Genomic DNA, 17,395 nt, shown 5'->3' with positions numbered 1-17,395 from the left:
TTGTCGATTACTTCAATAAATCTAAAACAGCTTTGTAGAAACAAACTTGTGTGTGAAGAAGTACTTCTGAGACTTGTGCATTTAATCAACATGTATCTAAGTATCTTTCAATTCTGATGAAACTTACAAACCAATTTCTTCACAACTCTCGTATATGTGCTATTGCTAAATGCAACAATTTAGCAACTTCCTCCAACCTGAACGGTTACTTCTTACCTGCAAACATTAAGAATGTGGCATAAATATATTTTTGTGTGTACCAAAAACCATGCAGTCTCATGAAATTAAGAAGTAAAAAGTCCTAAATACAAAGCACTAGTGTAGTTGAACTTACTGACTCTACTCTTCTGGCTGTTTGATCTTTAACAGGCCATTTAACCAATCTTTCTTTAGGATTTCTCACTACAACTTTCTGACTTGATTCTTTAAAATCACTACCCCTTTGGTGGTTGATCCTTGCCTCTCTATTTGAAGGTTCCTTAAGGCCCTGTTTGTTTCAGATTTTTTTTCGAAAAAAAACACTTTTTTTTTTTTATTATTTTACTTGTGTTTGTTTCAGCAATTTTGGCCCCCTAATTTTCAAAATAACAATTATGGCCTCTTATCTTTACCTATTTTTGCAAAAGGTCAATTTTGACCAAGTCAATGCTGATATAACAAGTCTCTTAAATGACTCAGCTGCCACGTTAACTTCTTTTGGCACCTAAATTAATTATTAAAAAAACAGGAATGGAAGGAAGTCGGATTCGGTACTTCCTCCCCTCTGCAAAACCCCTCAACAAACTTTCAGATTCAGTACTTAAACAGTTAAACTTCTTGTTCGGTTGCATAATGGCATTTTCAGTTTGTAAGACAATTGCATTCACTTCATCTTTCTATAATTACAACAACAAACAAAACTGATGGAAAGAGGAAGTAGTGATTTTGACAAAAGAGGTGAGGTTTCTTAAGTGCCAACAAGTATGAATTCATCTCCGGAAAGACTTTTAAGGGGAAAAGTTACATTTCTTAATACAAATAACCAAATAAAATTTGAATTTCTTTGTGTGCGTAAATTCCAAGGTTGTCAGAACCGGACCGGTCATCGAACCGGCAAGCTCACCGGTTCAAGGTTCAATTGGTCGGACCGAGTTCAACCGGGATCGAACCGTTTTTAATTAAATATATATTTTAATTAATATATAAATAAAAAATATGAATAATTGTTCAATATTTCATAATTTCACACATTAAAAAGATAAAATATCAAATGTCAAAATAAAATAAAATTTATAATTCAAACCAAATTAGAAATTATATAATAAACTAAGTTCAATAACACAAAATAGCACCATAACATCAATTGACAACATACTGCTTTCAAAAAAAATCAATTGACAACATACTACCAAAACCAAGTGCCAAGTGAAAAAGCAAAAACTAAATGTTCATCAAGTTCGTAAAGACTAGTGTCCAAATGCATAGCTAAATGCAACGTAATAATCATTATAATGTTCATCTAGACATAAAAAGTTAAAAACTAATAATCATTATAGTCTTCAAGGTAGTAGTAGTACCGCCGGCGCCGGAGCAAGAGGAGGAAGGGGAAGGGTTTGTGGCAAGGTTGAAGAGGGTGGAGGAGAGAAGAGAAAAAAAATTAAGCGTTTTTACGTGATGACTAATGAGAGAAGAGAAAAAAGATGAAAAACAACTTTTCCTATTCCTACGTTGTTTCAGTTTTTTTTTTTTTTTAAAAAAAAAAAAGATTTTGCCTTGTTTTTTTTTAAAAAAAAAAAAATTTGCAAAACCGTTTGGACCGGTCGGCCGGTTCGCCACGGTTTTTTCCCGGTTGGTTTCCTGTCCGGTTTTCGATCATAACCGAGCCGGTTTCATGGCCGGTTCACGGTCCGACCGGTCCGACCAGCCGGTCCGGTCCGGTTCTGACAACCTTGGTAAATTCATTATATCATCCGTGTGCAATTATAGAGACTAATATAATTTTGCGGGACTCAAATGGACGGCAAACTCCCCATAAGAGTCTGCATGTTCAAGTCAATGATCAAATCTAAAACTTTAGTTAAGTGAGAAAAAGACTCGCGTCATCTCATCTAAATGTTTTTGGATAAATAAAATTTGATATCGAATATCAAATTAATAGGTTAATCTATATTTCGTGAAGATAAAAATGTAATGAAAAGCGGATAGCTAATAAGAAATAACAAAATGTACGGGTGTATTTTTTTAAGGGGAAAAGTTACATTTCTCGTTACAAATAACAAAATAAATTTTTTTGTGTGAGTAAACTCATTATATCCTCCGTGTATAACTGCAAAGATTAATCTCTATAGTCTTGTAGGATTCAAATGGGCAGCAAACTCTCCCTAAGAGTCTGCATGTCCAAGCCAAAGATTGAATCTAAGGCGTTGGTTAAGTTAGAAGAGATCCGTGTCATCTCATCTAAGCGTTCTTGGATAAATAAAATTTGAAATCGAAAATCAAATTAATAGACAATCTATATTTTGTGAAAATAAAAACAAAACATTAAAAAGCGAATAGCTGATAAAACATAACTAAAATGACAAATAATGATATTGTTAAGAAATAGTTGATAAGCTGACTTATAATAGATGGACTTATAGCCCATAAGCTAGTTTAAATACAACCGGTAAACTAACTATCTAATTGAATTTGTGGTATTTAGTAAAATTAACGGTTAAATTATCTTACAAATATGAAATGATATAAAAAATGTTTAATTGATATTTAATTTTTTTAAGTAAAATTATAGGAGTAAAATTAAAAAAAAAATCATAAATTATATACTAATTAAATTATCTTATCAAAATAAATTATAAACTAGTAAAATTAATTAAGTTATAAACTCAAAAAAGTATTATCAAATAGATTTTTTTTTTATATTTTGAATAATGAAAAAAAAAATTATTATATTTTGAAACAAGAGTTCAGTTGGATTGGACCCTAGAACTTAATGATAAGTTTGAAGTGGCATTTATTGTTACTTGCTAAAAAAGAAAAAAAAAAAAAAAAGATAGATATGAAAAAGATTTGATAGTATAATTTATAAAGATTTAACCGTAACTTACGGAGCAAGCTACTTTGAAAAGTTATCCATTCAACACACTATTTAAGAACCAAAGAAAACCCTAATACCCAATTCACTTTCGCAACTTGTTTCTGTTTTCTTCTTCCATCATCCCTGCCATGACGATCACAATTTCGCATGTTTTCGATTTCCGTTCGGTTTCACCTTCTAAAGCAATCCACAATCACAACGTTTACATCCCACCTTTTAAATCGGATAAACCGATCAAAAATGTTCATGACAAGACTTCACCATTGTATCAGATATTAACTTGGGACTCTTTGAGAAACAACATTACAAGAATCATCAACAATGTCAACACCACTACAAATCTCAAGGATATAATTCGCGATTTGTTGGAATTAAACTTGATCCGCGGAAGAGGAATCTTTTGCAGATCAGTTTTGACATCGCAGATGTCTCATCCGGAGTTTAGTGATGTGTTCTCTGCACTCGTTGCGGTGGTAAATTCTATGTTTTTTGAAGTTGGTCAACTTTTTATCAGAAGAATTGTTTGGCAATTCAAAAGTGCTTATAAGAGGAATGATAAGCCTCAATTGCTTAATACTGTTAAATTTATAGCACACTTGGTGAATCAAAAAGTTGCTCATGCGACTATTGCTATAGAGATACTCACTGTTTTGCTTGAAAAGCCTAGTGAATATAGTGTTACAACCGCCGTTCGTTTTCTTGTAGAATGTGGTTCAATGTTGCAGGATGTTTTACCTAATAAGCTTTATGGTGTATTTGATCTTTTCTGCGGAATTCTTTATGAAGGTAGATTCGGTAAACGCGTTGAATTCATGATTAAAAAGTTATTGGCTATAAGAAAAGATGATTTTCAAGGTTATCCTGCTGTTCGGCCTGAATTAGACCTTGTGGAAGAGGAAGATAAGTTAACTCATGAAGTCTCGTTGGACGAGGACATTGATCCAGAGTTTTCGCTTGATGTATTTAATCTTGATCCGTATTTTGCAATGAATGAAAAGTTTTATGAGGGGATGAAGAAAGACCTACTAGGTGACGATGAAGAAAGCGATGGAGATCAAGAAAGTGGCTCGGACGTTGAATCAAATGAAGAAAGTGAGGGAGATCAAGCAACATCAGGAAAAGTTTCAAATTCTGATGCTAGGAGCTCTCATTCATCAGATTCACCAGGTTCAGCTAATTCTGATGAAAATGGTGGAAAACGTAAAAGAAATTAAAGCTATTGTATGATAAGGCCCTTGCACAGAATCCATGGTTTCACAGTATGTATATAAGGGTCAAGTCACGAGTTAGACAAGTCTTTCAATCTGCTTATGTAGTTTTGAATATAGTTTTTACATTCGGATTGACATATCTATCTGGTTTTGTTTAATTTCGTTATTGAGATCATATTTTCATTTAAATAGTTCTGCCTTTGAATTTTCGTTTTGAATTTTTGTAAAGAAGTGCAAATTTTTCAAAAATTAGATTTACAACTACTAAGCTTAGTAATCGATGTTACAATATGTTCATAATCGATGTTATAATATGTTCATAATATAAAATCAACACAGTCGTCGATTACTTCATTAAACCTAAAACAGATAGCACTATAGCAGTATATGTTCTGTAAATGCATTCAAAAATTATAACTTAATTGTTTCAAAAATAATCAATACAAATTAAGGAGGGTCTCACTTTTTTTTTAATTGTTGCAATATAAGACTAAATTTATCAAGTAGTACTTTGTAGAAAAAACTTGTGTGAAGTACTTCTGAGACTTGTGGCACTTGCTAAAGGCAACAATTTAGCAACTTCCTCCAACCTGAATGGTTGCTTCTTTCCTGCAAGCATTAACAATATGACATAAATATATTTTTGTGTCTACCAAAATCATCCAGTCTCATGAAATTAAGGAGTAAAAAGTCCTAATTACAAAGCACTAGTAGTGTAGTTGAACTTACTGATTCTACTCTTATGGCTGTTTGATCTTTAACAGGCCACTTGGCCAATCTTTCTTTAGGATTTTTCACTACAACTTTCTGACTTGATTCTTCAAAATCACTACCTCCTTTGGAAAATGCTGCATTCATCTTATCCTTGTGTGAATGATTTTTTAGCCAATAATCAACTACACCAATTGATTCTTCTTCACCTTGCCTTGAATTACTTGACACAACATTTCGGCTAATATAATCGCTATTAACTTCTTTTCGTACCTGACTTCTATGATCATGATGATTTGTTGAATAAGACTTGTTCAAATCTATTGAAAAATATGAGTCACTAAATTGTTGACTTGATGATAGTGGACTTCTATCATCAGAAAGAGGAGTCATTTTATCGCGAAGCGGAGTAATATCTTCCAAAATTTCTAAAGAAACAGAATTAGTACTTGTGATTTTTTCTGTTTCTTGCAATTCAATGCTTTTTCCATTGCTTGTGCTATGTTTTTTCAATGGACTAAACAATTTCTTATTCCATCCAGAAACTGCACTCTCATTTCTAATTCCTTGTGACACCAAATTCATGATCTTATAGTTATAATCACTCCCTTTTTGCCTTAACAAATGAGGTTCAATGTTCTTAACTGCACAAGCTATATGTATATCAAATTCACACATACTACACCTATAGAGCCACCCTTTATAACTAGGTTTATTATTGTTACACAAGTCACAAAAGAAATCATAGGGTGGCGAAAATTCGAGCTTTATTTTATGCGGATGTTGTGTGATTGAAAGTGAGAGAGGAAGTGTGATACATAGAGAATGAAAGAAGATGTTACATTCAGAACAATGATAACAAAAACCAATGACATGTTGCTTACAAGCCAAGCAATTGAAGGTGGTTTTTGTAACAGGTGATGAAGGTATAACAAAGAGGAATAGATCATGTTTTGGATGTGAAGGGTGGTTTGTTATTAAAGGTGTCTTGTAACAAACATTGTGAAGAAAAAAAGGACAAGTTTTACACATGTAGTAATCTTCTTCATGTGTGATTCTTAGGTTGCATGCAAAGCACTTTATGTTTGTTTTGGAGGGTGTGTTACTGTTAGTGTGTTCCAAAAGATGTGGATGGCTAAAGTGAGAAACTAGTGAGTCTTTTTGTGCAGATTCCATTTCTCTTTTTGAGAAAGTGCTTGAACAATTGAGTAAAAAGTGCTGCAAAGAAGAGAATTAGTTCTCCTTTTCTACTGTTTTTTTCTTCTTTACTTTTATGTGTGGGATCATGATGATAATTGAACATTCCTAAGTTTTTTACAGTCCAACTTGTTATTTTCACTTTGTCTTGTTTTATACTATTATTTATCAGATTATTATTATTATTATTTGTCTCTTGTGATTGATGCTTTTCGGAGCTACCTAAAACTATAATGTATGTTGGGGAATGGGGACATATGGCTGATTCTTGGGAAGTCCGGAATATGATGTTAAATTTGTCATTTGTCAAATTGAGGTTAAAGAGCTAATAATATTCCTCATTTTTTAGCCGGTGGATGTAGATGTTGTTCTGTGTTATATAGGCTTATTACTTCACCAAAGTAATTACCGTTCTCATATTAGAAATTCTATCCGGAATTAAATGTAGACACTTTTTAGCTGAAATTTGAACATTGGTTTGTTACGTTATGAGATGTAGGTCAATTTCATTAGACCGCTGTTGATAGTTGTTACAGCCATATTTTTATATTATAACCTTTTTATCTTTAACTTGTCAAAGAAAATTGGCTCGGATAATTTAAAATTTGACCGACTTCAATAACATTTATTATTGTACTTTTTCCTTTTTCATTTTTCTATTACACCAAGAAGAAAAAATTGTGACAAACAGATACACTGAACTGCTTGAAAATTTAAATTTAGCTGAATAAATTCAATAACTTGGTTGGTTAGGTCTCTTGTCTCTTCATAAGGTTTGAAATATGAACACTCTCATTGGTCTCTATATTTTTAATTGACTAATGATAACCTTTAATGTATACTAAATTTCATTTAGTACTGTTAATTGTTTACCAAAACAACATATACTATTAAAATAAGTTTAACATAACTTTCATCATCGTTTCTTACCTTTCATTAATTCATTTAGTACTGCTATAGTTTTTTTTACTTTTCATTGCTGTGCTGTAATAGTTGAGACTTGATAAAAGATACTCATGTTAGTCTTTGTTTGTTCAGAGTCACCAAACGTAAGTCAACTAGCAAAAGAGTAAAACACAGCAAATAATATAGATGGATTTGGATTATGCTGCATGTAGTCAGTAAATCTGGACCGTCTGATCTTGATCGGACGGTCCATATACGGCGACACTATTTTCTGACCGGACACTATTTTCTGAAGAAAACTTCAAACTACATTCAACTATGAGAAGAGTCTTGTTCATGACAGCACGTGCACAAAGAATCCATGTGGGAGCATAAACCAAACTCATGGAAGAGAAACTATCTAACTTTGATTATACACATAATTACTAAAATTGATTGAAATATTATTCAAAATTGTATATTTATCCCTTTTAAAAAAACTTACACTATGTTGTATGCAACCATTTCTTAAATAAGTTGTGCTACTATCCTTTGAGCAGTACCAAACAATGACATTAATGTGTATACAACCCTTGGAAATAATCACTAGGATGAAACTGTGTTGAGTAAACCTCATCATGAAGCATGATCAATCTGCACCGTGAGGTCTTGCACACCAAAATCATGGTATAGACGATGCACAAATTCTAGTATTGGCCGATCGTCCACCCCTTTCTTTACCTGCCAGCATGATGCACTACGAGTCAGCATTTACAGTACAGCCTACTCAATACAAAAGAAAAGGAAACATGCTGAACTAAAAATAAATACAAAAAATTGAAAATCATATTCAGGTCTTTAAATGAGATTGACAATTTACTTTTGTGCGCACCAGTACAATGTGAGAGGGGTGTATCCGTACGTTCTTTACTGAAGAGAGAGGCGTATCCAACGTATTTATTTATGCGGCTTCTACAGTATTTATAGGTGGTATGCTGTGCATAAGATTAATTCTGTAATTTTAAAAGTACTTTCATATTTCTAGAATTACAAAAAAGTTTTTCTCTCATGTATTTTTGCATCTTCATCACTGCCAAATTCATCAGTTTCAACTTGTTTCGAGTTGGAGATAGGAACGCAACCAAGCACACTAGGCTGTTTTCAATCAGCAATGGATCTTTCTTTGGAATTACTAAACTCAGCAATTCGGTTAATAGGGATTAATTCTGGGTGATGAGAAGCTGTGACTTAGTGTCCACATAATGAATATCAGAACCCTAAATGAGGCGATCCTTTTGAACCGAACCTTCCGCTTTGCAGTACAAGAAGCAGGGTATCTAAGCATCATTGCTTTTTATCCTTGAACATGTGGTTTTTCAACCCCTAGCAATCTTTGATTTTATCTAGAACCAAATCCTTCCCCGTAATAACTTGTTCAGGAAATTCAAGCTCCTGACAACATGGTCAAGGAAACCAACCAGCAGGGGAATGTTGACTTTCCACAATGAAGGCCTCCTTTGCACTGTTTTCGATGGCCATTGGCACACAGTCTTCAAACAGTCAGCAATTTGCAAGGCTTTCTCGGTCATGTCATTTTGTCCTCTCTTCTATATATTGTTTTCAAGATTATAGCTCATAATATACACAAGATTATATATAGCTCAGTGAGTTCATGAAGTACATTCGAGGACCATGATCGTGGTGGAGTAAGGGCTGGTAATGGAGGTGCTAGGAAAGTGACCAAGTTTCAAATTTTAGCAAAACCCGTATTGTGCGTCACCTACTACATTCACCATAAACAAAGCCATATTTTTATATTTGTCTACATACATATATTGTATCCTAATAATTAGTCAAGTTTGAGATTTTGCTCTGACCAGTTGTATTGTAGCGGCGAAGTGAAGGACAACAAATAATAAATTACCTGTATTGACAGTGACCCAACAACGTGACCAGGCACTAATTCCCAAAAGCGAGCCTGGGAGACTTCCAGTATATCTTCGCGAGCAGATATCTGAACAAAATAAAATAAACTATACTTTAAATATTAAGCATCAATGCGTTAGCAGGTATCAAATTAGAAATGTTGAATTTAAATAATATACACTAAAATCAAACAAAATGCACCTCGCTCCCATCCCCGAGATTGGATTAGTGATAAAAACACAAGTTGCCAATAAAATTGTGAAACTTAAAACATTGTGTAGTTGATTAGAATAATGCTAGCAGCAACACACTCTTTAATAAACACACTCCTCATATATATATATATCAGGAATTTCAAAATAAAGTTGATGCGGAAGTGATTACGTAGCTCTGTCAACAAACATGTAAACTTTGTGTATTTGATTATATAACAAGACATTGTGTATTTGCCTAACATTTGCATTATACACAAACTTGAAAAAATGTATTTTTAACCAATTTGAGAAAGAAACAGAAATTCTAAGGAAAAATAGCGACTACTTCATTAACAGCCAAGTGTACATTATATGTTAGGCTTTCTACAAAATAAGGCAGTCCCAAACAAATTGCAGAGTAGGGACCGAAATCCCCGAGCCACATAGGGGTAAAGGCATATTTTTCCCAAGAAAAAAGTAATAACCTGTCTCAAGCATTTGCTAAAAGCAGTTGTTGGGATGCTGGGAGGTGCCATTTGGAGCAAGATACCACCAGTTGCCCTAAAGAGAGGCAAAACTAGAGTAAAAACTGCAACAGAAACAAGTCCCAGACACAATACTTCTGCGTTCTCAACCCTATAAAAAAAGGAAATAGAAACAAGTCAAATTACAATAACTAAAGAAATCGGGTTAGGAGACACTGAGACATACATATTCATTTTTCCTCGAATGCTTTTTTAATTTTCATCTTTCTGAAGACCAAATGGATATAAAATGAAAAGGGATTTACCCGATGGACAATAACCAGGATGCCAATATCAAACCTGCACTGAGAAACCATTTAAGTATATAAGCTTGATATGAATTTGTATAGAGATAAAAGAAATGCATCAACATTGATTAATCAAAGGTGTGTTAGTATGTTATTGTCATGCATATCGACAATAATAGGTAAATTCCAGCACATCTACCTGCGAATGGAATCTGTAAGAACATGCAGGAAAACAGAATGGCAATTCATATCTTCTGCATTTCGGTAAGCTGCAAGATAAATTCCAGATGAGACAGATAAAAGGTCAAGGCTCAAAACTAAGTATCAAAACACTAGCATCCCATTTGAAACAAGGAAAAGGTTAAATCAAGTGAATCTTAAACATTCAACAGCTACTGACCAAGATTTATCCGAGCATAGTTCCTGAAGAACCACACACCAATGAGATTCACAAATAAATTGGTCACTGCAGAAACATTCAAGTAATGCCTGCACACAGAACACAGTCGTCAGAAACCAAACAAAATTTACATATATGTGATGAAGACTGAGCATAATCTAGAATAATAATTTCAAAGAACCATAGATCTAGAAACCACTCGTTGAAAATCTTAGCAATATATAACAGGCACCTTAAATCCATTTCCTTTCTTTTGGGGTTGTAGTTTTTGTGGCTTTATCCAGAAGTTAATTTTGTTATTTAATATTTTCTTTGTCTATTTGGTGTGGTCTCCTTCTTTTGGGGGTGATGCCTAGGCTAGGAATATTAGGTGTCTAGGTTCATATGCTTTGCTACTTACTTTTCATCTTCTATTGTTTTCTTATATTTTCACCAACAAAGATGACCCCTTCGGCAGAAAGCATTAAATCTTTGCTCGTCAAATCTCCAATCTATTGCTTAAATTTGCTCTAAATCCGTCAAATCATAAATCCTAACCCTCATCATAATGCATGTAAACCAGTCAAGTCCACACATATCCCATGTGTTATAAATTCCCCTAAATCATAATCTCGCTTCTCTTGAGAAACCCCTAATTTTGATATGTTAAGCCCTATGCCTTTACTGAAACACAGGTGCATAAATAGACTACTAAAGGACAAAAATTAAAAAATTATATAACTGGTCTAAAATAGATGGAAATTATGTCCTTCATTCATCAATAAGATCATGTAGTTTGGACCAAGGGGTAACAACCTACATGGCCTAGGATAGTAAAAGTTTATACTAACTAAAAAAATAAATAAAGGACAAGTGTCAAGTAGCAGCAAGGTGAGAGATGGTTGGTGCATGTGAGGTGGTGAGAAGTTGGTTCGAGGAGAGAAGAGTGTTAGCAAGTTAGTAGGAGGTAACGATGAGCATGTTAAGCTGCAGAACATTGGAAGCGGCAGTTTGATTCGGGCAGAGGGGTGGAGCTCTAAGTTCTGGGAATCATTGTAGTTAAATTTGTGTTGCTGCTTAATACAATTTCTGTGTCTATTGGGTCTATTCTCTAAGAATTATCTCTTTGCTTTGTTTCAGCTATCAAGTTCCCTAACACAATTCTTAATATCTAAAACACTAGGTCAAATCCTTTGTTGCCGGATATGTACAAATACTTCATAAAAGTAATATAACACAAACAATCATTGTAAGTACAAACTTACTTGTGTTCTGATTCATCTTGTATAAATGCATGAAGTGCTTCAACTGCTAGGGAGAATGACATAAACAAAAGAAACAGCTGTCTACACATGGAACCGAACAAGGAAATTCAATATGTTAGTGCGTATAATGTAATGCACCAAACAAGAAAGATAAAAATTATGGAATGCACCAAACAGGATAGATAAAAATGGATCAAGTTCGCCGCACTTTACTTAAATCAAAATCACACCAAAATTCTTTAAATCCCATGCAAGTGATCCCTTCAGGACACAATAAATAAACATTGTAATATCCAAACCAATGGCATTTGTTATCTGTTCCTTTCAGCAACTCAATTCAGGGTTACGTATCATTATTTATTTTGTTTTCCATTTATCAAGTGGTACCAATAAGATTTGAGTATATAAATCCTGTAACAACAGTACCTGAGATTTTAAGCAAATACCAATCTCTAAATTATTATAAAAAAAAAAAAATTGTTTTATAGATATTTTAGTGAGGGATAAAAATTACACGGGAACACGTCAACAACATTAAGGGGGCAAATCGATAAATAGTTTAATTAAACAGTTATTGTATGAGAGCTTGTGTATAAGTTCTCTCCATAATCAAAATGGGAATGAGGGTAAACTCCACATAAGTTTGGCATAAGCTACTTTTATAAACTATGTTGGAGAGTTTATGAACATAAGCTACAACAACAACCAAGCCTTATTGGCTTATCCCACTATGTGGGGTTGGCTACATGGATCAAACGACACCATAAGCCTTATAAGTTCTTCCAAATACTCACACAAGCCTTATAGATAGAAACTGTATAATTGTATAACTGATTGTATTACATTATCATATGAGAATGTACACATATATGCAATGATAGCTTGGTCATCACGATCCAAGTATCATGCTAATAATTATGGCTATATCCTTACATAGAAACAATATTCATGCATCAACCAGAGGGTTTTGTAGACTCAACCAAGCCAAATCACATATGCAAATTGTGTAAAGCAATATATGGACTGAAGCAGGCACCACGGGCATGGTTTGATAGTCTCAAAAATGCATTACTTAGCTGGGGATTTCAGAACACTAAAAGTGATTCATCACTGTTCATCCTCAAAGAAAAAGATCATATAACTTTCCTTCTCATACATGTTGATGACATCTTAGTCACAGGAAGCAACACCAAATTTCTTGAGGCCTTTATCAAACAACTCAATGCTGTCTTTTCCTTAAAAGATTTACGTAAGTTGCACTATTTCCTGGGAATAGAGGTTCACAGAGATACAAGTGGTATGTATCTCAAGCAATCCAAGTATATAAGTGACTTACTGAAGAAATTTCACATGGAGAAAGCCTCATCTTGTCCAACACCTATGGTCACAGGGAAGCAGTTCACAGTTGAGGGAGAGAAAATGAAAGATCCAACTGTGTTCAGGCAGGCTATAGGAGGATTACAATATTTGACACACACAAGGCCTGACATAGCTTTTTCAATAAACAAACTCAGTCAGTACATGAGTTCACCTACAGTTGACCACTGGCAAGGGATAAAAAGGATCCTAAGGTACCTCCAAGGCACTATCAATCATTGCCTGCACATTAAGCCTTCCACTGACTTGGATATAGCAGGTTTCTCAGACGCAGATTGGGCAACTAGTGTTGATGACAGAAAATCTATGGCTGGTCAATGTTTCTTTCTTGGTGAAACACTAGTCTCTTGGTCTTCAAGAAAACAAAAAGTGGTCTCAAGATCAAGTACAGAATCAGAATACAGGGCCTTGGCTGATTTAGCTGCTGAAATAGCATGGACTCGATCACTTTCTTGCTGAGCTCAGTTTTCCATTACCAAGAAAACCTATCCTATGGTGTGATAACTTAAGTGCCAAGTCATTAGCCTCTAATCCAGTCATGCATGCACGTTCAAAGCACATTGAAATTGATGTTCATTACATTAGAGACCAAGTGTTACAAAATAAAATTGTTGTAGCATATGTTCCCACAACAGATCAAACCGCGGACTGTCTCACCAAACCATTGAGCCATACACGATTCAATCAACTTAAAGACAAACTTGGGGTGATTCCCTCACCACCAGTTTGAAGGGGGGAATTAAACATAATCCCTTGACAATTATCTCATATCATTGTTGTTTAATATAATTGATTGTATTTGATTGTAATTAGCAAGTCTTTATTAGTCCAGCATTACTAGTTTCTATGTAAGGATATAGCCATAATTATTAGCATGATACTTGGATCGTGATGACCAAGCTATCATTGTATATATGTGTACATTCTCATATGATAATGTAATACAATCAATTATATTAAACAACAAACAATGATATGAGATAACTGTCAAGGGATTATGTTTAATTCGTATGTCATAAAATAAGTTCAAATAATCTCTTTCAAACGCCCCCTAAACCTCATGAAAGATTCAAAAGACCTGACCTGAGACCAAAACCAATCATCACTCTTCAGCTTGAAATACACATGCATCATAGGACTAGGAGGTAAAAGGATATGGATATTGTTTAAATGGTTATTAATTTTACATTTTTACCATCCGAGCATCAAAATGTAAATTGACGACAAACGGCATCAGGCAACCAATTCACAATAATACAAGGTAACAACTGCAGCAGAAAATGAAATGGGGAATACTTACAGCATTTGTAAATGCAGATAAGACTTCTAATCTTTTATACCTGAAATTGAAGTACATCAATAAAACCATTAACAGGATTGAAATGATTAATCAAACAGTAAATAACAGTTTCAGTATTAACGTAACAAACATGCAACAATACACATACATAACATAAGTATTGACATACAGACAATCGGGAAGAAAAAAAATCTTATAGTGCATGGCATGCAAGCCAGCAGACACACATAAGTAAGTTTGCAAAAAAGTAATTGCACTATTCCATAATAAGTGTATAATTAATGGGTTATTTCCAGAAGAAGTATCCAATCAAGTATATCCCCTCTACCAAACTGCCTAATACTTTCAATCAAAATTCAGTTGCAAAGTAAATATATTCATGTAATTGTACCTACAAATGGTCCTGCATTGTGCAAGACAGTACATGAAACAAAAATCTCACCCATAAGTATAATCTCCATCAGGTTTTTTCCTAGACGCACCCATAACAAACAACGAAAATGTGAGAAGGCCGCATCCAAATGTCAAGTGAACTGCATCAGACACCAAACCTGAAAAGGCATAATTATAAATTGAAAAGTCAGCAAGAGATTATTTTGATTAACTTGTAGAGCTCAAATCCAGCTTATTCAGAGTTATATGCAATTTGCTCGTTTTTCTTCATGGTAGAAAACAGCTTATGCGAGATAAGCTCTTATTGGATAGAACATTTTTTACTAAAGCATCCTTTTTTTAACAATGAATCATATTACCCTATTTAGATAAACAACTTAATTAAACGCTTACAACATAAATGTGTATCATATAAGTGCACATATATAAGCTATTTCTATAATAAAAAATAGAATATGAAAATAAGCTGAAAACAATAAAAACTAAAATTGAAAATTAAAATTAAGTTGAACGTGTAATCTTACCAACACGACCAGTGAAGAGACCAATGAGCAATTCAACAGTAGAATAAGCAACATTAAGAGAGATCATAAAAAACAATCTCTTCATATATCTATGACCAGACCTAATATTTCGAAAAACAGACAAAACAAAAGACGAAAAATTGGATCTTTCCAGTGACCCAGAAGGTTTATCATCATGACCAGACCAGTAATGGTGATGGGGTCCAGGAGGAGGGATATCTATGCTTGAATCGGTTCGTGAAAGAAAGGGTTTTCTGAGACCTAAATCGGTTGAATCAGTGGAAATTGGTGTGCGGGGTTGTTGGAATGAAGCTTGACGTGAAAAAGCGAATCTTCGATCGTTTCCGGTGAAGCCGAAATCGCCGTTGAGAGTTTGTATGGGTTCCATCGTCATTGGATTGGATTGAGAATTTTGTGATATGATTGTTGGAGAATGAAGTGAAGATTTGATGATGATGGTGTTGTTGACGACACTGAAACTGAAACATTCACTGTCAAAGGAGGTGCCGTGATTGAATGGGGGTGTATATTGAAAATGAAAACTGCAGCACAAGTCAAAAGTAAACTCCTACTATTAGAGGAAAGTTAAATATTTCATGTACATTTTTATAAATATATATTATTTAAAATTAAAATATTTAAAGAAGATTTCGACTGTTATTATTATTTTTTATACATAAAGAGGGTCCAAGTTACAACACTAAAACGAACATTTTTACCCATACATGTTTTGTTATTAAAGAGAAGACTTTGAAGTTCTGAATGAGCAGTTTCCATAACATGAGTATCAAAAGAATTAATGGTAAGACTAAAATTAGCCAACCAATCGATATGAGTGTTTTACTTGAACCTGTCAATTCAAGTTCATGAAATCATGAATACACTTAATCAAAAACAGGAGTAGTTATGTTTATTTATGTTGCAGCTTCATGTTATCATGTCCATTAGCACCTTAGAATCACTCTCAACTATCAAGTGAATAATCCTTTATTTTCAAGCCAAATTCATGCCAATGCATGAATGGTGCCACAACTTCTAATCTTTTGAGCATAGATTGATTGTTGTGCAGAAAATAATAAAAGTACATAAAAATTTGAGTTAGAACTTAGAAACTTATAAACTTAATTGTAAAAAAGTGAACAAAGGGAGTACTGTAGTTTCTCCAAGATCATGACAAATCGATAGCTAAAATCAATGAACAAAGAAAGAATATTTTGTAGCCAGCTCATTTTTCTTTCTCTTCACAATATTGGAACCCTAATTTTCATAATAGGTTGGAAAACTTCCTAACAATAATAGGTGGATGGAAGTAACACTTTAAAAATGATAATCACTCATTGGTATAGAAATCTTTCCTAACAAATTGCAATGCTCTTAAAAGAATAATTGAAAAGTTGATTATATAATTTGCACAAGTCCCACATCGGTTATATTGGAAAGGACTTTGGTCTCCACCTAGTATAATAACAGTGATGAGATCGACAATGTAACACAGCATACAATTGGGCGCATAAATGAGTTGCAGTCCTATTGGTTTGCATTCAGTAGTTATATTTTTCACAATTTTTTTTTTTTTTTAACATTTTGTTTTATTGTAGTATTTGAAACCATATGATGAATATGGATTTACATTTTCTCACGACGGTCGTCTGAGTTCACTATGATGTAATGATCCTATATTTCTGATGGTTAGTTAACACCCATCAATTCATTGGTGTTGTGTCGCAAAACTTATTTTCTGTCATTAGGGAAATCTATGCTAAAACTGAACAATAATCATTTGTTTTTTTACGTGTAATCCTAAAAACTTCAGAATTGATACGAGAAAGGTTTCTATAGAACTTGCTATTTATGAACATGGTTTTGTCTGAATAAAACGATGACATGGATGCACTATGCACAAAGTTATGGATGCAAAGTCTTTGAGTTTACTAACAAAAAAAAAAGGAAACAGTAATTTTCAAAAACCAAATACATGTCAATGGGTGAAGTTATAAAATTCCACCTTTCGGCCGCAAGATAAATAAAATTTTGGCAATAATTATTCATCGAACCCGGGTGATAGAGTAAAGATCACTTTAATGAACTTGTTTGAGAGTGTGGCAATCACATTATTGTCACTGCACTAAACAGCTTTCAAGCTTGCCTTCAATTTTTTATAATAGTGTTAGAAATACGAAATATCCAT

At 33.6% G+C, this 17,395-nt stretch overlaps 3 protein-coding genes and 1 non-coding gene across 4 annotated transcripts; 2 read left to right on the top strand and 2 right to left on the bottom strand.

The window, feature by feature from the left end:
* The first annotated feature begins 3,201 nt into the window (after positions 1–3,201).
* LOC123891842 (pre-mRNA-splicing factor CWC22 homolog) lies at positions 3,202–4,287 on the top strand. The gene has a single exon (XM_045941724.1). It carries the CDS (start codon positions 3,202–3,204, stop codon positions 4,285–4,287), a length of 1,086 nt encoding a protein of 361 aa, XP_045797680.1.
* A 384-nt stretch (positions 4,288–4,671) lies between these two features.
* LOC123891271 lies at positions 4,672–6,286 on the bottom strand. The gene is made up of 2 exons (XM_045941109.1): positions 5,014–6,286; positions 4,672–4,893 (listed from the first exon to the last, which is right to left on the bottom strand). Exons 1-2 carry the CDS (start codon positions 6,169–6,171, stop codon positions 4,843–4,845), a joined length of 1,209 nt encoding a protein of 402 aa, XP_045797065.1. The 5' UTR covers positions 6,172–6,286; the 3' UTR covers positions 4,672–4,842.
* Positions 6,287–7,246: 960 nt separating this feature from the next.
* On the bottom strand, positions 7,247–15,772 carry LOC123890009 (metal tolerance protein C2). The gene is made up of 10 exons (XM_045939549.1): positions 15,208–15,772; positions 14,733–14,841; positions 14,291–14,330; positions 11,614–11,690; positions 10,370–10,458; positions 10,169–10,238; positions 9,988–10,026; positions 9,683–9,833; positions 9,002–9,091; positions 7,247–7,818 (listed from the first exon to the last, which is right to left on the bottom strand). The coding sequence occupies exons 1-10, from the start codon at positions 15,599–15,601 to the stop codon at positions 7,714–7,716; spliced, it is 1,164 nt and encodes a 387-aa protein (XP_045795505.1). The 5' UTR covers positions 15,602–15,772; the 3' UTR covers positions 7,247–7,713.
* A 1,039-nt stretch (positions 15,773–16,811) lies between these two features.
* Positions 16,812–16,898, top strand: LOC123893332. Its single transcript, XR_006803438.1, has one exon. It is a non-coding gene; the product is annotated as a small nucleolar RNA Z161/Z228 (small nucleolar RNA).
* Positions 16,899–17,395: the final 497 nt, after the last annotated feature.

This window comes from Trifolium pratense, linkage group LG6 (genome assembly GCF_020283565.1).
Source record: "Trifolium pratense cultivar HEN17-A07 linkage group LG6, ARS_RC_1.1, whole genome shotgun sequence".
Taxonomy (NCBI): domain Eukaryota; kingdom Viridiplantae; phylum Streptophyta; class Magnoliopsida; order Fabales; family Fabaceae; genus Trifolium; species Trifolium pratense.
This window is presented reverse-complemented; position numbering and strand designations above follow the sequence as displayed.